This window comes from Anomaloglossus baeobatrachus, chromosome 5, assembly GCF_048569485.1.
Source record: "Anomaloglossus baeobatrachus isolate aAnoBae1 chromosome 5, aAnoBae1.hap1, whole genome shotgun sequence".
Classification (NCBI taxonomy): domain Eukaryota; kingdom Metazoa; phylum Chordata; class Amphibia; order Anura; family Aromobatidae; genus Anomaloglossus; species Anomaloglossus baeobatrachus.
The window spans coordinates 555637794-555660327 of NC_134357.1; the positions used below are offsets into that span (position 1 = coordinate 555637794).

Genomic DNA, 22534 nt, shown 5'->3' on the forward strand with positions numbered 1-22534 from the left:
TTAATCATTGCGGGTGTCTCATAGACGCCTGCCATGATTAACCTAGGACTTAGTGGCAGGTATGGGCTGCTGCCATTAACTCCTTATTACCTCGATTGTCACCGCACCAGGGCAATTCGGGATGAGCCGGGTAGAGTCCCGGGACTGTCACATCTAATGGATGCGGCAATTCCGGGCGGCTGCTGGCTGATATTTTTAGGCTGGGGGGCTCCCCATAACGTGGGGCTCCCCATCCTGAGAATACCAGCCTTCAGCCGTGTGGCTTTACCTTGGCTGGTATCAAAATTGGGGGGGACCACACATTGTTTTTTAATTATTTATTGTACTGCATGATATAGACCCGCCCACCGGCGGCTGCGATTGGTTGCAGTGAGACAGCTGTCACTCAGCGTGGGGGCGTGTCTGACTGCAACCAATCATAGGCGCTGGTGGGTGGGGAAAGGAGTGAATACTAGATGGAATAATGAGCGGCCGGCATTTTCAAAAGAGAAGCCGACAGAGGAGTGTGACAGCTGTGCAGCGCCACGCCCGTGATTGGTGAGTATAAAGGAGGGACTGACTGACCGACAGAGCGAGAGACCGACGGACTGACTGACAGAGAGAGAGAGCCTATTTACACACCATCTGGGCATGCCCAGAAACAAAAAACGGAAACCGGCGCCGGTTTCCGGCATATGACGACGAATCCGGCGCCCATAGGCTTCCATTATAAAAAAAAAGCTGTACGGCGCCGGATCCGGCAGGACGCGATTTTCTCATGAGAAAAAAAAATGTCTAGGTCTGCGATTTTCCCGGCCGCCGGATCAGACAATTACGCCGGATCCGGCAAAAAACGGAGAGAACGCACGGCCATGTGGCACAATCCAGCGCTAATGAAAGTCTATGGGGGAAAAACGGATGAGGCGACAGCTGTCGCCGCATCCAATTTTTCAGAAAAGCGCCGGATTGTGCCGCACAGCAAAAACCTGATGTGTGTACATACCCTAAGTCCTGGGCTGTCTAAAACCTGGCCCTGACCTCTCCTGTATCTCTCACTTGTATAGCAGGCAATGAGAACCTTTCTCCTGGGCACCACTAACTCCGCTGTGGTCCCTGGCTCTATTGATGGCAGTGCTACAAGTGTTCCTGTGCCACAAATGCTCCTGTGCCAGGAGACTGAAGTCCCCTTTGCCATCTAGTCTTTTCTGTTGGGGCTGACTGAACCCGTACAGACTCGGACTCCGGTGTCCGGGTTGCTTCTTCTGGGGTGAATCAAACTGGTCCCTCTGCCCCCTTTCTGTCTCGCCTCCGACGCTCACTCTGGATCTCACACACTGGCTAAGCTTTCCTCTGGTATCGGTCTAACGCAGCACCGTTCACCAGGTTTCTTCCTCAGTCCTGTCCTGCAATCAACTGACTCAACTCAACTAACTCAACTCCTTTGCCCCGCCCTCTGCATTTTAATTTTATAGGAGACCTCAAATGACGTCAGCCAATACGCCTGTCATCAGTTAGTAGAGCTCCCCCATCAGGCCTGAGGTGGAAAGTGTTATATGTGAATTCTCCCAATGTGGAAATCCCTTCCTGCACCCACCAGATGTTACTTTGGCTACTTATCCGTGTCCCGGAAAAACATTCTTAGATCCATTGAAGCTCCAGGAGTTATTACCACATAAAGTGACGCTGGTAAGAATAAAAAGTTTGGCCGGGTCAGGAAGGTGAAAACAGACTTTGGCATGAAGGGACGTGCTGCAGATCGGAGCAGCTGTGTCTCTCTGAGACTTCTGCTCTATCTTCAAAAGTCAGCAACTAGTGCATCATAAGGTGACTGTATATTTCACATAAACCATGCTGAAGACTTTTTAAATATGCCTGGAGTAAAGAGAGAGGAGGTACAGGTGCATCTCAATAAATTAGCATATCATCAAAAAGTTCATTTTTTTCAGTAATTCAATACAAAAAGGGAAACTTATCCACATACATAATTGCCAGTTGCGGATGTAACCGTATCCCACAATGCACTGCAGCACTGTCAGTTGCGCAGCCGCAGTTTGCGCCCACATCATAGCCATGGTAACCAGGGACAACAGTGCAGGCAGAACCCAAATTCCACATCATAGCCATGGTAACCAGGGACAACAGTGCAGGCAGAACCCAAATTGTGGGCTAAGTAAGCACAATTCTGTTCCCAGCCTAACATTGTGCTACCCAATACACATCTAGGTATAATGAGGTATTGGTGTTTGCTATGTCACGGAGCAGTAAGGAGACGTGGCCGGGTATGTCTGCCCTTGTCTGACATCGCCATGCCTTGAGCGATGTTGCGGTGAGCGACGAGACATGGTGGCACTGATGAGACATGGCACTGACGAGAGAGAGAGAGAGAGAGAGGGAGGGGGAGAGAGAGAGAGAGAGAAATAAAAAAAATCTAGATTACTTACCGGTAATGTTTTTTTCCAGAGCCACGACAGCGCCACCAGAGAGATAGGTCCGCCCCCTCATTCTGGACAGGAAACCTAGTAAACTAAAAGGACGGCACCTCTCCCATGCATCAGTTAGGTTACAGAGCACAGAGAGGAATACTAGAAAAGGCAAGGGTAATCCAACCTCCACGGTCACACCCACTATTGTGAAAGGCAAAAACCGAAAGTGAAAAGGCAAAAAAAAGGGGTGGGAAGTAGTGGCACTGTTGTGACTCTGGAAAAAACCATTACCGGTAAGTAATCTAGATTTTTTTCTGTCGCCATGACAGCGCCACCAGAGAGATTTGAAAGAAAACACCTTTAGGGAGAGGCCAGAGCCTGCAGAACCCTGCCACCGAAACATAGAAGACATGGCAGAAGAGCCAGCCGGCAGTGTGTAAAATAAAGGCGGTCAGAGAGACCAAGTTCCATGTAAGTGAGCCGAGGCATATCTGCAAGGGCAGCCCAGGAGGGCGACAGAACCATCAGAGCGTCCCGTAATACCCCGAGGCACCAATGTACCATGGACCACATAGGCCTCCCCAAGAGTCACCCAGAACCAACTAGTATGTATTTTAATTTTGCCTGGACACGTAAACCACTAATGGGTAAGGCATAAAGATACCAAAGACGCAAGGCTCACCAAAGGCACCGGCTGGGAGTCGTCAAGCAAGTATTGCGACACTAGGCTCCAAAATAGAGGGACTGAGTACAAGCACAAGGTGCCAGGTACAAGGCCAGGAGGCACCCGGCAATAAACCCAGGAGGCGCCAGGCAAAAAGCTCAGGAGGCACCAAACAACAAGCCCACGAGGCACCAGGCAACACACACAGTAGGCACCCGGAAACAAGTTCAGGAGGCACTAGAAACCAACCTCAGAGCGCTAGACATGAGCCCCAGAGTTCCTAGGCACCGGCTCAGAGGCCCTACGCACGGGCTCAGAGGAGTCTGGTACAGGCCCAGATGTGCCAGGCACAGGCCCAGAGGCGACAGGCACAGGTGTAGAGATAGGGGGCACAGGCTCAGAGGTGCTAGACACCGGTACAAGGGTGCCAGAAACAACACAGCGGCACAAGCAACAGAGGCACTAGACTCCGGTACGGAGGCCACAACACCGAGGCCAGTCACAGAGGTACTAGCCCAGGCACGAGGGCAGAGGCACAAGGCACATCAAAGGTACTAGGCACAAGATAGGCGATAGGAACATCATAGGCACAAGGTGCATCACAGACCCTAGGCACTAGGCACAGCATAGGCACCTAGGCACAGCAGAGGCACTAGGCCCATCAGAAGCACTAGGCCCATTATAGGCACTAGGCCCATCAGAGACACTAGGCACCTCTTGTGCGTTAGGCACAGCCTAGGCACTAGGCACAGCAGAGGCTCTAGGCACAGCAGTGGCACTAGGCACATTATAGGCACCAGGCACATTATAGGCACTAGGACACCACACTGCAGCACTAGGCCCAAGCTTGGAGGAACCAGCCCGCTCCGGAGGCTTCGAAGCCGGGGTGAGCAGGGAGGTCAAGCCGAGAAGCAAACAGACCAATCCACCCCGAATAAGAAAGCCCCCCAGGCCCATCAGAGGTAAGGGGAAAAAACAAAACCTCTAAGGGAGGAGTCTGTATTCTTTGTATTCTTTATGGTATGGCTTGTCTGAAACACCAGAGGCAAGCGGTGCAGGGAAGCCGAGCCTAGTGGACAGAGCCGGGAGGCGAGCAGTCTGAGCCCTATTGTGAGGGCCGTGAGGCTGGAGGAGTGAAAAAGCCTCAGAGTGCCCGTGAGAGCCATGCAACCATGGGCTCAGAAGAATCCACTTCAAAAAGCCAGAATAGTCCCATGAGGAGGCTCCGCTGAAGGGCAGGTTCCATTCTGAAAGAATGAAAAAATCCCAAACACATGCCCTACCCCAGAAGCAGGCAGACAAATAGCCTGAGTCTGGGATGCCGCCAGATCTAAAACCGAAGCTGGAGGAGCCATCGTTGCACCGGGTTGAGGCGGGAGGTATGGCTGAGAGCACCTGCGTGAATCCGCGGACCTGAGTATCCAACAAGTAAGGCCAGAGTCAGTACAAGGAAGGAAACGCTACCCCCATGCAGTAGCGGTGGACAGCGCCATATTGGCCGTCCCTGCGCATGTGCAGAGATGGCTTCCGGTCCGACGATACTCCCTGTCAGGACCCAGAAATCTGTATCGTGGCCAGAGATAGCAGCATCCTCCTGCATCCTAACCTGGAAACCCTTGACTCGGTAAGCGACCGGCGTGAACAATCGCAGCAGCCCCAGCCTATAGGACACAGACCCGGCAAAAAAAGTGAAACCGATGTGTACAACTGCTGGAATTCTGAAATCCCAGTCAGTACACATACCCAGAGGCCAGCGAATACAACTGCAGGGGCATACGCCCTAGCAGGACACAGCCTAACATGTGACCGTATACCAGATAGAACCGGTGTATACCACACAGTACCGTTTTTTTTTTATACAACTGCCGGGATCTCCACCCTGGCAGGACACAGACCTGGAGGTCAGCGTATACAACTGCAGGGACATACGCCCAAGCCGGACACAGATCTGGCATGTGACTGTATACCATATAGTACCGGTGTAGACCACATAGTACCGGCATATGCAACTGGCGGGATCTTTACCCTGACAGGACACAGACTCGGAGGCCAACGTATACAACTGCAGTGGCATACGCCCAAGCAGGACACAGACCTGGCATGTGACCGGCGTATAATACTGTAGGGGTGCTCACCCCTGCAAGACACAGACCTGGTATGTGACCGTATACCATATAGATCCGTTGGGGTTTTTTTAACGTCTATCTGGGTTTTTCTTCTTCTTCCTTGTTCGTGAAGCTGGAGAACTCCTGCGGGATCCCTTTGAGCACCGAGTACTGCCCAAGCGACTCCCTCCACTGTCTCTCCGTCTGGGTGACGAGGGTGACGGCAACGACAACTGTTGCTACCGCTGCTGCTGCGAAGGCTCCTTATCCATGGTCAGCACCTCCACAGTGAAACCGCCAGAAGAAACGGCTGATACCGTCCTGGGGTTCTCATATCCATCAGCGAACGGCAGCGCTATCTTACCGGAAGTTGCGTTACAATACTTCCGTCCGACGTCACATCCTGGATGCTCCGAGACCTCAGATACCTCGCCAGAGCCCGCACGTCCTCCATCATCCCACATGGTAAGTGACTGGCGTGTACATCCGCAGCCTCGTATGCTGTGGGACACCAGCGTGTAGAACCGCAGATTGCATGCAGGACACAGACCCGGTCAACAATCCGGCGTGTACAACCGCTGCCAGAGCCAGGCAGGACACACACCTGGCAGCCAGCTTTTCGGAGGCCAGCGTATACAACTGCAGGGGCATACGCCCGAGGACACAGACCTGGCATGTGACCGGCGTATACTACTGTAGGTATGCTCACCCCCACAGGACACAGACCCGGCATAAAGTACCAGCGTATGCAACTGTTGGAACCTCCACCACGGCAAGACACAGATCCAGAGGCCCGTGTATACCACCGCCGAGGCAGAGCCCAAGCAGGACACAGACCTGGCTTGTGACCGGCGTATACAACCGCCAGGGATATACACCCCAGCAGGACACAGACCCGGCCTCAAAAAAACAAAAATAATGGCTAAAGGAAAAAAGGAAGCTGAGGCCCCTGATTTGAACACCAAGGACCCCAACCGAAAGCCGTCCTTCACTGTGGCAGCGCCACAGCACTTCTGGGTCTCCCATCCTGGGACAGGAAACTGAACTGATGCATGGGAGAGGTGCCGCCCTTTTATGTAAGTGGGTTTCCTGTCCAGAATGAGGGGCGGAGCTATCTCTCTGGTGGCGCTGTCGTGATGACGGGAAAAAAATACATTATGGCTATTAACAATAAAAATACACACAGCCTTAAATACATCTAATTAGCCCCCAAAAAATATCCGTGAATAATCAGCTTACAAGAGATTATATAGTGGAAACACACACAGCACACAGAGGGGACACCACACAGTGAACACAGCTCAAGAAACACAACACCAGATACCAATATACAGCACAATAAGAAAGAGACAGTGCACAGGGTAAAATGATGCCACATATACAATACAAAAATGCGGATATACAACAGATACCGTGTTTCCCCGAAAGTAAGACAGTGTCTTACATTCTTTTTACCCCCAATAGTGCCACTATGACTTACTTTCGGGGTATGTCTTATATTGGAAAAAATCCCACAGCAATCGCAGCAAGTCTCCATGCAATGTACCGTATGGGAACTTGCCGCGATTGCGCCCTAAGTGTACTGCAAGTTAAGGAAACTTAACCACCAGCGGCTGCACATGAGGGCACTGAGGCTGCGTGATTTTGAATGTTGTCCATGGTCCTGATGGACCACGGACAACATTACTGCAACATTTCAACATTTCTCGGTAGCCGAGCGTTCAGCTGAGCGCCCGACCGCCGGCATGTGTCAGCTCTCAGCTGAGCGCTCAGCCGCCGGCATGTCAGGGCGTTCAGCTGAGCGCCAGACCTCCGGCATGTGTCAGCTCTCAGCTGAGCGCTCAGCCGCCGGCATGTCAGGGCGTTCAGCTGAGCACCAGACCGCCGGCATGTGTCAGCTCTCAGCTGAGTGCTAAGCCGCCGGCATGTCAGGGCGCTCAGCTGAGCGCCCGACCGCCGACATGTGACAGCTCTCAGCTGAGCGCTCGGCCGCCGGCATGTTAGGGCGCTCAGCTGAGTGCTTTGCCGCCGGCAAGTCAGGGTGCTCAGCTGAGCGCTCGGCCGCCGGCATGTCAGGGCGTTCAGCTGAGCGCTCGGCCGCCGGCATGTCAGGGCTCTCAGCTGAGCGCTCGGCCGCCGGCATGTCAGGGCGTTCAGCTGAGCGCTCGGCCGCCGGCATGTCAGGGCTCTCAGCTGAGCGCTCGGCCGCCGGCATGTCAGGGCTCTCAGCTGAGCGCTCGGCCGCCGGCATGTCAGGGCGCTCAGCTGAGCGCTCGGCTGCTGTAACTGTACTGTAAAGAAGAAAATAAATAAATAAATAAATTTTTACTACGTCTTACTTTCGGGGTACGTCTTACATTAGCCGACCCCCCTAAAACCCCCACTACGTCTTACTATCGGGGGTGTCTTACTATCGGGGAAACACGGTATGTTGGAAAGCGCAAACAGTGAGACACATGGGACAATAAAGAGGGGGAGAAAATGTGCAAAAAGTGGGATCACCAGTATAGCAAATAATATCATTTATTGGACACAAAACAAAACCATGGACAACATTTAAAAACAATTAAAAAAGCATAAGCTCATATAGTAACACATATTTGGTGTCAATGGTATGTGGCACCAAACACACCCCACACCCTCAGCAGGCCAAACCACCCAATATATAATGTTGGAAAAGACGTAACCTTGCAAAATGGTACAATAAAAATAGAACAAAACAGGTGACTGGGACACAATGTAGAGGGTGCCCAGACATAGAAACCAGCTAACAATACATGGCAATAAAACACATAAGTGAACTGGGCCACAGCAATCACCTGGAAAAGGAAAAAAGTTTGTTGAACCAAAAAAGCAAGGACGGACGCCAGTAAGGATGAGGGCTGGAGGCCAGAGAAATGTAGAAGAGGGGGTGGGGTGGTGACCCCACGCGTATCGTTACAGCAAAGTGTAGCTTCCTCAGGGGAAAGTGAGGAAAGCCATGATTAGCGTGTCTTAAATACAAACAATAATTAGATAATAGATTGCTTACCAGCATGTAGTTAGAGGATAAAGAAGATTTATCATGCAGGCCAAAGCACGCCGATGGACACCGCCATATTCGCCACCTGATGTAGTCAGGTGGACTCATGACGTGAGGGTACCCTCCACCGCGCATGCGCCGGAACCATGGCACCCATAAACAAAGAGCCTCACATGTGCATGCGCACCGCTACAAGCCGAGGGAGCGTACGACATAAGTCACATGACCGTAGGCTGTGTATGTGTCATTTCAACAGACGCGCTGTGCTAGCACGGTCGCATTATCCGCAGTGCAAATATCTATAGAGTGTCAGACGCCAATACACAGAAAGAGATACGCATGCGGACGCATGATATTCAGCGCTATCTATGCCATGATGTCACAGACATCATGCATATAAATCCTTATGCAACGCATGCGCAGAGGCAATAGCACCCATCACATCAAAGATAAATATAAGCAGTCATTAAAGTGACCGAAGATGTAGACTCTGGAAGCGACATGTAACATTATATACGGCATAATTCACATAAGGACAGTAATAAATGCAAACATGATAGCAATATCAAAGATAGAACCCATCAGGTCACAGGTAGATAACATAAGTGAAAAATACAACCATATAAGGGGTATGGACCCCAAAATACAGGCGTTCAAGAATGTCACATGGAAGTACATAGCAGTGAGTGTAGAGCCCCCATACAGTGTAAACCTAACCTGGAATCGCTGAATATCATGCGTCCGCATGCGTATCTCTTTCTGTGTATTGGCGTCTGACACTCTATAGATATTTGCACTGCGGATAATGCGACCGTGCTAGCGCAGCGCGTCTGTTGAAATGACACATACACAGCCTACGGTCATGTGACTTATGATGTACGCTCCTTCGGCTTGTAGCGTTGCGCATGCGCATGTGAGGCTCTTTGTTTATGGGTGCCATGGTTCCGGCGCATGCGCGGTGGAGGGTACCCTCACGTCATGAGTCCACCTGACTAGATCAGGTGGCGAATATGGCGGTGTCCATCGGCGTGCTTTGGCCTGCATGATAAATCTTCTTTGTCCTCTAACTACATGCTGGTAAGCAATCTATTATCTAATTATTGTTTGTATTTAAGACACGCTAATCATGGCTTTCCTCACTTTCCCCTGAGGAAGCTACACTTTGCTGTAGCGATACGCGTGGGGTCACCACCCCACCCCCTCTTCTACATTTCTCTGGCCTCCAGCCCTCATCCTTACTGGCGTCTGTCCTTGCTTTTTTGGTTCAACAAACTTTTTTCCTTTTCCAGGTGATTGCTGTGGCCCAGTTCACTTATGTGTTTTATTGCCATGTATTGTTAGCTGGTTTCTATGTCTGGGCACCCTCTACATTCTGTCCCAGTCACCTGTTTTGTTCTATTTTTATTGTACCATTTTGCAAGGTTACGTCTTTTCTAACATTATATATTGGGTGGTTTGGCCTGCTGAGGGTGTGGGGTGTGTTTGTGCCACATACCATTGACACCAAATATGTGTTACTATATGAGCTTATGCTTTTTTAATTGTTTTTAAATGTTGTCCATGGTTTTGTTTTGTGTCCAATAAATGATATTATTTGCTATACTGGTGATCCCACTTTTTGCACATTTTCTCCCCCTCTTTATTGTCCCAGTTTCTTAAAATGTGCTAGTGGTTTTTTGATCCCTTTTTTTTTGATTCCCACATGTTATTTATATCTGGTGCCCTCCCACACCCAAGTGTTTACTTTTGTAACAGTGAGACACATGTCCACTGCTCCTGTCAGCACCACTAAGCATAGACAGATGTTCATTTCACCGCACTCCCGATGCAATAGCATCGGGCCTATTTCTAGTATATTATATTCTAGTATATTATATAGAGTAGTTATAAACAGATTTATCTATTTCAAGTGTTTATTTCATTTAATGCTGAAGATTATGGCTTACAGCCAATGAAAACCTAAAAGTCATTATCTCAGAAAAATAGAATATTTTATAAGACAAACTGAAAAAATGATTTTAAACTCATGTTGGCACCTACTGAAAAGGCTGTGCAGTAAATGCACTCAATACTTGGTCGGGACTCCTTTTGCATGAAATGCAGCATCAACGCGGCGTGGCATGGAGGCGATCAGCCTGTAGCACTGCTGAGGTGTTATGGAAGTCCAGGTTGCTTTGATAGCAGCCTTCAGCTCATCAGTATTGTTGGGTCTGGTGTCTCTCATCTTCCTCTTGACATTACCCCATAGATTCTCTATGGGGTTTAAGTTAGGCGAGTTTGCTGGCCAATCAAGCAGTTATACTGTGGTTCGTAACCTCTTCACAACACATGACGTACTTGGTACGTCATGGATCGTGTCAGGTTAATCCCTGCCAGCTTCGATCTCTGCACATGTCAGCTGATTTGAACAGCTGACATGTGCTATCAGGCACGAGTGGATTCGCTAGCGACTCATGCCTGTTAACCCCTTACAGCGCGCTGTGAAAATGTCAGAGCGCGCTGTACATGCCGGCCGCGGTAAATATTCACTTACCCGGCGTCATCGGAAGTCACGTGATATGATCACGTGGATTCGATGATTATCATGGTAGGAGTCATCACATGACCTTGTGCTACCATTAGTGCAGAGCACCAGGGGTGAGAGAAGAGCAGCTTTTCTGCAAATCAGAGCAATGCTGCTCTAGTCTACAGAAAAGAATGAGCGATTACACAGCTGTTTCTTATAGTCCCCTAGGGGAACTAGTAAAATAAACAAAAAAAGTGAAAAAAAAAATAAATAAAAAAAACCCCTAAAAGTTCAAATCACCCCACCATTTGCCCCATTGAATATCAAAGGGTTAAAAAAGAAAAATATACACGTTTTGTATTGCCGCGTTCAGAAATGCCTGATCTATCAAAATCTAAAATCAATTAATCTGATCGGTAAAGGGCGTAGCAAAAAAAAAAATCCAAACGCCAAAATTAAGTTTTTTTGGTCGCTGCATATTTTGCGCTACATGCGATAACAGGCAATCAAAAAGTAGCATCTACGCAAAAATGGTACTGTTAAAAATGCCAGCTCAAGAAAAAAAAATAAAGCCATCAGTTTTACCATATAGTGAACACACTGAACAAAATATCCCAAAACAGTCAGGCAGTCAAACTTTTTTTGCAATTATTTTCTTACTTGGAATTTTTTTGCCATTTTCCAGTACACATGTCATGACCCCGGCTGTCAGTGTTTCCTGGAGTGTGGCCGTGGGGAGGGGCCCCCTTTCGTGCCTCGTTCCCATGATCATGGCACCTTTATCTTCAGGGTACTTCCGGTTATGCGATGCTAGTTATAATTCTGCTCTACAGTGTACCGCTGGTCCCTGTAGGTTATGATCCTGTCAACCATCCTGACTACATTGGTCCTCCCTGCCTCACGTGTCAACTGCGTCTGCCCCTCCGTCTTTTGTCCTGACTGTATACGTTCTCCTTGCCTCCCATCCTGACTTTTCATCTCCACTGCTTTCTATCCTGACAGTCTCCGTTCCTCTCTGACTCCTTCCTACTTCCCCTGTTGCTCTGTCCTCCTGTACTCCCTGCTACTACCTGCTCTCTCGGCTCCCGACTTCGGCTTGTCTATTAACTGTGTTTCCGCGTTGCCCCGGTCTTTGACGACCTTTCTCGGCTTACTGACTCGGCTCTCCCTAGACTCTGTTTGACCCCTGGTACCTCGTAGACCTCCTGGTTTTGACTCGGGTCCGTACGACCTTCCACATCTTCCACTGGGGAGACTTGTGCCCTCTAGTGGAGGATTGCTCTCAGCACTCTCCTGGTGCTTCGGCTCCCCCTGCTGATTTGTTAAGTATAGTGCCATCTAGTGGTGGGGAATCCCTACCTAGCATTCTCCTGGTGTTCCAACTCCCCCTGCTTGTTCATTACAGTATAACTGGCCGTTAACATTTTTTTTCCCCATTATGGACATGATCAGTACCCTGTGTGAACAAGTAACCAATCTTACCCAGTTGGTTCAGGATTTGGCTGCTGAGCACCGTACCCTGGCGGCCTCTCATAATCAGTTACATTGAGAAGTCTCGTTCATTGTCAAGTCCTTTCAGGGAGCCTCTGCACAGCAGGCTATGGGACAGTCTAACACCATTGATGTTTCATTTAGTACTCCGGAACCCACAGTCATGCTTTCCGATAATTTTTCTGGGGATAAAAAAACCAGTTTCGGACGCTTAGAAAAAGTTGTGAAGTAGGTTCCTTTTTACACTTCATCCCCATTCTTCTGGGAATGAGGCTCAGCGGGTGGGGATCATCATGTCCTTGCTTAGATGGGGCCCCCCGACATGGGCATTCTCGTTACCACCCACTGCTCCTGAAAGGTTTTCTGTGGACCGTTTCTTTGACTCCCTGGGGGTAATTTATGACGAACCGAACCGTGTACAGGATCATGAGTCTTCTTCAGGGTACCCGCACTGCTGAGCTGTATTGCTCAGAATTTAGGCAATGGTCCGCTGAGGTGCAGTGGAACGATTCTGCGCTTAGGTGTCAGTTCTGGAATGGACTGTCAGATTCCCTCAAGGATGCTTTGGCCCTTCATCCTCCTCCCAGTTCTTTGGATAAGGTTATGAAACAGGCCGTCCGCATGGACCAAAGACTTCATGAAAGACGGAGACCCTGCGGGATATGTCATTTTTTTCGCATAAGACTGATTTTTCATCTGCTGCTGAACCTATGGCAGTAGGAGCAGCCAGTTTGGGTGAAAAGAGAGGAAATGGCGCCGGGACTACAAGCTTTGTTTTTATTGTGGCGATCCTGGACACTGGAAGAAGGACTGTCCGGTTTGTCCATCTGCTAACAAGCCGTTAGTAAACAACCAAGTCTGGGTGATGATCGAGGAGGCCACCCAGACTCTCAGGTACTGTTTCTCTCCTCTAAAAAGATCCTTCTGAATGTTGAACTGCAGGTCAAGGACATGGTCTGGCTTTCATATGCCTTTATTGATTGGCGGATCCTCTATGAAGTTAATGACTGAATTGGTCCGTACGTTAGGCTACTGTCACACTAAACGATGTACCAGTGATTCCGACCACGATACGACCTGATCAGGATCTGGTCAAACAGTCAGATCTTCCCAACGCCGTAGCAACAATACGGCGACCCAAAACGACCTGTACAACGATATCGGCAGTCGCTGGGACTATGTCACATAGCACAATTCAAATCTTGATTAGTAACATAGGCGTGCATCTACATTGCCTTTTCCGTGCCCCCTCTGCTGATTGGTGGTCTTAACTGCATTGTGACTGGGCGGCCTTGCCTTTTTTTTGTTAAAAAGAAAGATGCTGGTCTGTGCCCTGTCTTGATTTCTGAGAATTGAATAGGATTACTATTAAGAATTTTTATCCGCTTCCACTCATCCATGATCTGATTAACCAACTTTCTGGGGCTAGTTGGTTTACTAAACTTGATCTTGGGGGAGCATATAATCTAATCCGTATCCGAGAAGGGGATGAGTGGAAGACGGCCTCTCTCACGTCCCAAGGCTTAACAATTTGGTTATGCCTTTTGGGGTGACGAACGCGCCAGCCATTATTCTAAATTTCATAAATGACGTTGTTTCTGATTTTATTGGACAATTGTGGTCATCTTCTCGATGATATCCTGATTTTTTTCTACTGATAAGGAATCTCATATTGAACATGTTCATTCTCTGCTTCGTAGACTACGGGATAATTCGTTGTTTGTTAAGTTTGAAAAATGCATTTTTTTCTGTGCAGGAAATCTCATTTCTGTGGTTCATTTTGTCAAGTGTTGGGTTCAAGATGGATCCCGGTAAGGTACAGGCCATTGTCGACTGGATACAACCCAGGGATCTCAAAGCATTGCAATGTTTTTGGGATTCGCTATTATAGAAAATACATTAAAGGGTTCACACAAATCGTCAAACAGTTTACTGATCTTACATGTAAGGGGGCGGATTTGAAAGAATGTTCACCAGCAGCTGTGCAGGCCTTTTCTGAGTTGAAAAAGCGTCTCGTGTCTGCCTTGGTTCTGGTTCAACCTGATCTCTCGAGGCCATTTATCATTGAGGTGGATGCTTCTGATGTCGGGGTGGGGGCAGTTTTGTCTCAGGAGCCTAGCACCCTGACTCATCTGTGGCCCTGTGCTTTTTTTTCCAGGAAGTTTTTTCCGGCTGAGAGAAACCATGATGTGGGTAACTGGAGGCAGTCAAGTTGGCTTTTGAAGAATGGAGGCACTTTTTGGAGGGTGCAGTTCATCGTATTACTGTGGTCACCGATCACAAAAACCTGGCGTATATTGAGTCAGCCAAGCGGTGGACCCCGCGGCAAGCTAGGTGATCATTGTTTTTCTCCAGATTTGATTTTTAATTTACCTTTCGACCTGGGTCCAAGAATATTAAGGCGGTTGCTCTGTCCCGTAGTTTGGACACTGTGTCTCTTCCTAAGCCTCCCTACTCCATTCTTCCTCAGGTGGTAATGGTCGCGGTTTTGTCCTCTGAGCTGGAGCCTGAGATCCGGGAGGCTGTCGTCAGCACCCTCTGCAGTACCGAACCCAAAACTGTTTGTCTCGGGGCACCTCCGCTTGCGGGTGCTACAGGGATTCCATGAGTTGGTACTTAGTGGAAAGCCCGGTATCTCGGCCACTCTTCAGGCCGTTGCTCATCTCTTTTGGGGGCCTTCTATGTACTCGGATGTGGCTGATTTCGTGTCTACCTGTGTCACTTGTGCGCATACCAAGGTTTGTCGTAATTGGCCGGCCAGGGAACTGGTCTCATTGCCAGTTCCTGAAAGACCATGGACCCATCTGTCCATGGAGTTCATTACAGATCTCCCTGTTTCTAACGGTATGACTGTCATTTGGGTGGTAGTTGATCGTTTTAGCAAGCAGGCACATTTTGTTCCCCTATCAGGTTTGCCCAATGCTATGACACTTTCCAGACTCTTCATCGAGCAAGTGGTTAGGTTGCACAGGGTGCCTCAGAATATCGGGTCCGCTAGAGAGTAGTTTATTTCCCGATTCTGAGGGCCTTCTGCAAACGGTTGGGGATTGATTTGGCTTTTTATTCGGCCTATCATCAGGAGTCCAATAGGCAGACGGAAAGGACCAAATCAAACCCTGGAAGAGATCCTGCGTTGTTTGGTGAGCGCCCACCAGGATGATTGGTGCCAATCTTTGCCTCTTGCAAAATTCACTTTTAATAGCCGTATCAACCAGTCCCCTTCTTTTTGTAATTATGGCTTTCACCCTCATTTTAGGGAATTTTCCAGGTTAGATTCTAGATGTCTGGGGGTTGATTCTGTCATTCAGCATCTGGGGAAGTTTGGAGGGAGGTCCAGTGGAAAATTGGGCTCAGGGTAGTCAGAAGCGATATGTGGATAGGAGACATTCGGTGGGGCCAGTCTTTCAGGTAGGGGTTAAGGTGTGGTTGTCCACCAGGATCATCGAGCTTAGGACCCAGTTTGGCACATGGTACTTTATGTTTATTGGCCCTTATGAGAGTATTGAGGTGGTTAACCCAATTGCTTTTCGGTTGCATCTTCCTCAGTCTCTACGCATTCCCATTGTTTTTCACAAGTCGTTGCTCAAACTGTTTGTCCGTTCGGTTTTGGACTTACCGTCTCCACCTCCTCCTGTTCTGGTGGATGGTGAGACGGAGTATGAAGTTCAACGCATTCTCGAGTCCCAGAGGGTTCGTATTTCCTTCCAGTATTTGATTCATTGGAGGGGTTATGGACCCGAAGATAGGTCTTGGGTGCCGACGCGCTCTGTGCGAGCCGACCGACTGATCAGGGCTTTTCATCGGGGGTTTCCTGGGAGTCCGGTGGCCCCCCCCCTTGGGAAGAGGGTACTGTCATGACCCCGGCTGTCAGTGTTTCTTGAAATGTGTCTGGGGGGAGGGGCCCCTCCTCCATGCCTCGTTCCTGGAATCCAGGTGCCTTTATCTTCAGGGCACTTCCGTTTATGCAGTGCCAGTTATAATTCTACTCTTCATTGTATCGCTGGTCCCTGTAAGTTCTGATCCTGCCTCCCGTCCTGACTACATTCGTTCTCCCTGCTTCCCATACCCTGTGTGTGCTCCCTACGCCTCTTGTTCTGACTGTGTACGTTCTCCCTGCATCCCGTCCAGACTTTGTCCCCTATGCTTTCCATCCTGACCGCCTGTGTTCCTCTCAGACTCCTTCCTACCTCCCCTGTTGTTCTGCCCTTCTTGCTACTACCTGCTCTCCCAGCTCCCGACTTCGGCTTGTCTATGGACTCTGTTTCCACGCTCCCCCACTCTTTGACGTTTTCTCTTGGCTTCCTAGACTGTTTATATTTGACCCCTGGTACCTCGTTGACCTCCTGGTTCTGACTTGGACCCGTACGACCTTCCACTGGGGAGACTTGTGCCCTCTAGTGGAGGATTGCTGTCAGCACTCGCCTGGTGCTTTGGCTGCCCCTGCTGGTTTGTTAAGTCTAGTACCATCTAGTGGGGAATCCGTACCTAGCATTCTCCAAACAACATTCTCCAACAACAAAATGGAAAATGGCCCTGTGGGACGGTGTAAAACCAGGTGTTTGTACTTTTGGCAGTAGGAACAGATGCTAAGGCTTGCTGGAAAATGAGATTAAACTTGGACTAAGCATTGGGTTTATCATGGACTAAAAAATAAATAATAAAAGACAATGCAAGTATATATAGGGCTTGTCATATCCTCCCTTTTTTCTTAACCCCTTTACGACCAAGGACGTACTGGTACGTAAAGTCGTCCCACAAAAAAATAAGCCCTCATATGGCAAAATTGCCGGAAAAATAAAGTTAAGGCTCTCAGAAGAAGGGGAGGAAAAAACAAAAATGAAAAAACGGAAAATCACCTGGGGTGAAGGGATTTCCTGAACTTTACGTTTCCTCTTTCTATTAAAACTTATTACTTTTTAGCATCCCTCTTTCACTCTTTTCCTCCCTACCTCCCCCATGCTATGTAATCTATTATTTTGATTTTTACTTTATTCTTCACTGTTAAAAACTTCTGAAAATCGTAATAAAAATTACTGTAATACACAAAAAAAATGCTATTTCGTAAGTTTATTGGCTTTTACTTTTTTTGTGGAGAAAAAAAAAAGTTCTTAAATTCTTAATTTTTGATAAAAAGGATAAACATTTAATAAAATTAAACATTTCCCATTTTCTGGGTATGAAAATGGCTTCTCGCCTATGTGAGCTCTTTAATATTTAACATGAGATGTTTTGAAAGAAAAGAATTTCTCACATTCTCAACAAAGATATGGCTTCTTCCCGATGTGATTTTTTTGATGTTTAATCAAATGTGATTTACACACAAAACATTTCCCACATTTTGCACATGAAAAAGGCTTCTCCCCTGTGTGAATTCTCTGATGTGTAACAAGAGCTGATTTATCTGCAAAACATTTCCCACATTCTGAACATGAATATGGCTTCACATCTGTGTGAAGTCTCTGGTGGAAACGAAGACCTGATAGCAGAGTAAAATCTTTCCCACACACTGAACATGAATATGGCTTTTCCCCTGTGTGAATTCTCTGATGTGTAACAAGAGTTGATTTAGTTGTAAAACATTTCCCACATTCTGGACATGAAAATGGCTTCTCCCCTGTGTGAGTTCTCTGATGTGTAACAAGGGCTGATTTTTCTCCAAAACATTTCCCACATTCTGGACATGAAAATGGCTTCTCCCCTGTGTGAGTTCTCTGATGTGTAACAAGAGCTGATTTTTTTCTAAAACATTTCCCACATTCTGAACATGAATATGGCTTCACATCTGTGTGAAGTCTCTGGTGGAAACGAAGACCTGATAGCCGAGTAAAATCTTTCCCACACACTGAACATGAATATGGCTTTTCCCCTGTGTGAATTCTCTGATGTGTAACAAGAATTGATTTAGTTGTAAAACATTTCCCACATTCTGGACATGAAAATGGCTTCTCCCCTGTGTGAGTTCTCTGATGAGTAACAAGAGCTGATTTTTCTCCAAAACATTTCCCACATTCTGGACATGAAAATGGCTTCTCCCCTGTGTGAGTTCTCTGATGTGTAACAAGAGCTGATTTTTCTCCAAAACATTTCCCACATTCTGAACATGAATATGGCTTCAGATCTGTGTGAAAGCTCTGGTGGAAACGAAGACCTGATAGCCGAGTAAAATCTTTCCCACACACTGAACATGAATATGGCTTTTCCCCTGTGTGAATTCTCTGATGTGTAACAAGAGTTGATTTAGTTGTAAAATATTTCCCACATTCTGGACATGAAAATGGCTTTACCCCTGTGTGAGTTATCTGATGTGTAACAAGATTTGATTTTTTTCCAAAACATTTCCCACATTCTGCACATGGATATGGCTTCTCCCCTGTGTGAGTTCTCTGATGTGTAACAAGATTTGATTTTTTCCGCAAACATTTCCCACATTCTGCACATTGATATGGCTTCTCCCCTGTGTGAGTTCTCTTGTGTACAGCAAGGTTTGATTCACAATTAAAACACTTCTCACACTCTGAACATGAAAATATCTTCGTTCCTATATTAGTTCTAACATCTCTTCTGTGACTTTTATTTTCCTTAATAGCCTGTGATGAATCAGAAGATAGGACCTGTTTAATAGGATCAGATGGTAGATCTTTGCTCTGAAGCGTTGAGGATACAACTGGGATAACGCACTGTTCTTCATGTGTGTCTTGTGGCACACCAAGATCATATAATTGAATGTCTGAAGAAGTCAGAAGCCCCTCTGATCTCCTAATACAGTCACCTGTCAAGAATAACACCGTTTATTGAAAAAGTATTATGTATAGTTTATTTTTTAACTATATCCAAAGTCCATTAAAATTGCAAGTCATGTTGCAAAATGTCATTATTCACTAAGGTAATGGTGACAAAACAGTTCACATGCTTAAGGTCCAGTCACACTAAGCAACTTACCAGCGATCCCAACAACGATAGGGATCGCTGGTAAGTTGCTAGGAGGTTGCTGGTGAGCTGTCACACTGCGACGCTCCAGCGATCCCACCAGCAACCTGACCTGGCAGGGATCGCTGGAGCGTGGCTACACGAGTTGCTGGTGAGCTCACCAGCAACCAGTGACCAGCCCCCAGTCTCCTAGTTACAGCACACATCAGGTTAATTAACCCGATGTGTGCTGCAGCTAAATGTGCACAGAGCAGGGAGCAGCGCACACTGCTTAGTGCTGGCTCCTTGCTCTCCTAGTTACAGCACACATCGGGTTAATTGCCTGATGTGTGCTGCAGCTATCTGTGCACAGAGCAGGAGCCGGCAGCACAGGCAGTGAGAGCGGAGGAGTCTGGTATCAAAGGTAAATATCGGGTAACCAAGGACAGGGCTTCTTGGTTACCCGATGTTTACATTAGTTACCAGCCTCAGCAGAAGCCGGTTCCTGCTCACTGCACATTAGTTGTTGCTGTCTCGCTGTCACACACAGCGATCTGTGCTTCACAGCAGGACAGCAACAACTAAAAAATGGCCCAGGACATTCAGCAACAACCAACGACCTCACAGCAGGGGCCAGGTTGTTGCTGGATGTCACACACAGCAACATCGCTAGCAACGTCACAAAAGTTGTTCGTTACCAGCGATGTTGCTAGCGATGTTGCTTAGTGTGACGGGGCCTTAACATGTAAAATATTGGTGATAAATAGTTCACTTTCTAACGAAGATCACAGAGCAAGGACCACTAGAGAATGATATCAGGCCACCAGGATTGGCTCTAGCAGTTTCCCAATACAGTGTTTAATTCAGCATCTTCCTAGGTTCATGTCTCAAGAGTGTTGGTCACCAGTATTTTGTACTGACTCTCAGTGGAGAATCATAAATGAGCCTGTCAGTCTATACTATTAGATGGGTCTGTGTCACAATCCCTGACAGCCACATGCATTTTACTGCAGAATGGAGGAGCAGTGCGATTATATATGAAGAAGCTCTGACTTTGCAGAAAGTATAAAACTGGAAAAGTAAATTTGTAAAGGAGTCTTATGTTGTTAAAAAAGTGGAAGAATGCGATAAATGAATATACACAGCTATACACCTCATTCCCTGACCTCAACCCCGCTGTACTACAGAACACCAGTGACTGTTCGTCCGCAGTCTCCTACATCATGTCTGCTCTCTGTCTGAAACTTAACCTCTCCAAAACTGAACATATTCAACTCCCTTCATCTACTAACCTCCCTAAACCGAACATCTCCCTCTCTGTGTGCAGCACCATGATAATGCCTAGACCGCAGGCTCGCTGTCTAGGTGTTATGTTTGACACAGATTTTCCCTTCACCTCCTATACACAATTTCTCGGTCACTCTTGTCGCTTGTGTCACGAACTTTCCTCTGTTGCAGATTTTGGTTTTTGGTGACAGGTTCTGAGTCTGATTCTCACTTTTTCTTGTGGGACTCAGTTTATTAAATGGATTCCCTTTCCTTTGGGGAGGAGAGGGTTAATGTCAGTTTCCCTCCAGCAGATCCTAACTCCTGGTCAGGTGTTTCCGGTTGGGACCAAGCCCAGGCCCTATAAATACCCTCAACTTCCACCAGAGGGTGCAGGTTATTTTCATCATTTGGAAGCTTGGCCAGGAGGTGGAAGGAGCTGGTATTTTCCCCTCTCTGAAACGTGTGTTGTGGTCTGAAGCATTAGTGCTTGCTGCAACAGTTCTAGGTGTGGTGGTTAAATGGTATGGATGTTCCCCAGTAGTGTGTTTCAGTCACCCCCCTTCCTGTTTATTTCCCCTCCTGCACTTTTAGTGGCTCCTTTGTGTGTGGTTCCCATGTGTACAAGTAGTTGTTACCCCTATTTATCATATTTGCTAGTGGGGTGTTTACTTTGGTTCTTGTCCCTTTCCCCCGGATGGTGGGTTGTGGAGGGGGGAGTCTTAACATCAGGGACAAGGACAGGAGATATGGCCTAGGTTGGGAGCCTGGACCTCCCTACTAACAAGGGTACCTCCAGGTGTTAGGGGAACAAAGGGAAGCCTATACTGGCCCCATCAACCTGTGACAGCTTGCACCTGAAAAAAATCTCTACAATCCGCCGCTTTCTCACTATGTAAACTAAAAAACCCTTACGGTGGCCCTGACCCACTCCCGCCATGTTTACTTTAATTCCCTATTAATTGGCCTCCCCTCACTAGACTTTCCCTTCTTCAATAAATCCTTAATGCTGCAGCCAGGGTCATAGTTACTACTAGCTAATCACTACTCAGATGCTTTTGCTCTGTGCCAGTCATTGCTGTAACGCTTGGGGCCAATATAGAGGCAGCAAATGGGAGTAGTGGACACACTGGACCACAGGGGGGACCTGTGCTTACCCTTTAGAGGGGGGGGCTTAACTACTTATGATTGTTTGTATATGAACCTTTGAATTGTAAATATAAATATGTTGGCGTTATATTACAATAATAATCTTTATTTCTATAACCATTAGGCTATGTGCGCACTGGGAAATGGAATTTTCTTGAGAAAATTCCGCATGCTCTTAAAGATTACCGCACCCGCAACTGCATGCGGTTTGCCGCGGTTTTGCCGCGTGCGGGTTGGGATGTGCTTTATTGCATTCAATGCAATAAAGCACATTGGAAAAAAAAAAAAAAAAAGTCATTTAATTCTGAGATAGTAGATAGATAGATAGATAGATAGATGACAGATCGCTACATTTCCCACGGTCGGCAGTGAGTTCACATTACCGGCCGTGGGAAATGACCGGTAATTACCTCTGCTGTCTGCTGCATTCATTCAGCGCTGTGTCTGTGACAGTCGCGGCTGGATGTAAGCAGCGCAGGATGTCGGAGCTGTGGATTACGTCGGAGCTTTGGTGCGGGAGGGGTTAATAAAATGGTGAACGAGGCTTGTTTGTTTTATTTTAAAATAAAGGATTTTTCGGTGTCTGTGTTTTATTCACTTTACTTACGGGTTAATCATGTCAGCTGTCTCAGACGCTGCCATGATCAAGTCTGGAGTTAATGGCGGTGATCCACCACCATTAACCCCTTGTATTACCCTGACCGCCACTGCTACACGGCGGCAGGAAGAGCCGGGGACACGCCGGTGCTGCCGCATAATGCATGCGACAGTCCCGGGGCAGCTGCGGCTGATATTCTCGGCTGTGCAACGACCTGTACAACGATATCGGCAGTCGCTGGGACTATGTCACATAGCACAATTCAAATCTTGATTAGTAACATAGGCGTGCATCTACATTGCCTTTTCCGTGCCCCCTCTGCTGATTGGTGGTCTTAACTGCATTGTGACTGGGCGGCCTTGCCTTTTTTTTGTTAAAAAGAAAGATGCTGGTCTGTGCCCTGTCTTGATTTCTGAGAATTGAAT

The 22534-nt window shown here is 47.7% G+C and overlaps 1 protein-coding gene across 1 annotated transcript in view; it reads right to left on the reverse strand.

Annotated features, from left to right (window-relative positions):
• Positions 1-19047, reverse strand: part of LOC142312991 (uncharacterized) — a 217912-nt gene extending 198865 nt beyond the window's left edge. The window contains 2 exon segments of the mRNA XM_075351979.1: positions 17698-18959; positions 19041-19047. Of these exon segments, the coding sequence (XP_075208094.1) occupies positions 17698-18959; positions 19041-19047 (1269 nt within the window).
• Positions 19048-22534: the final 3487 nt, after the last annotated feature.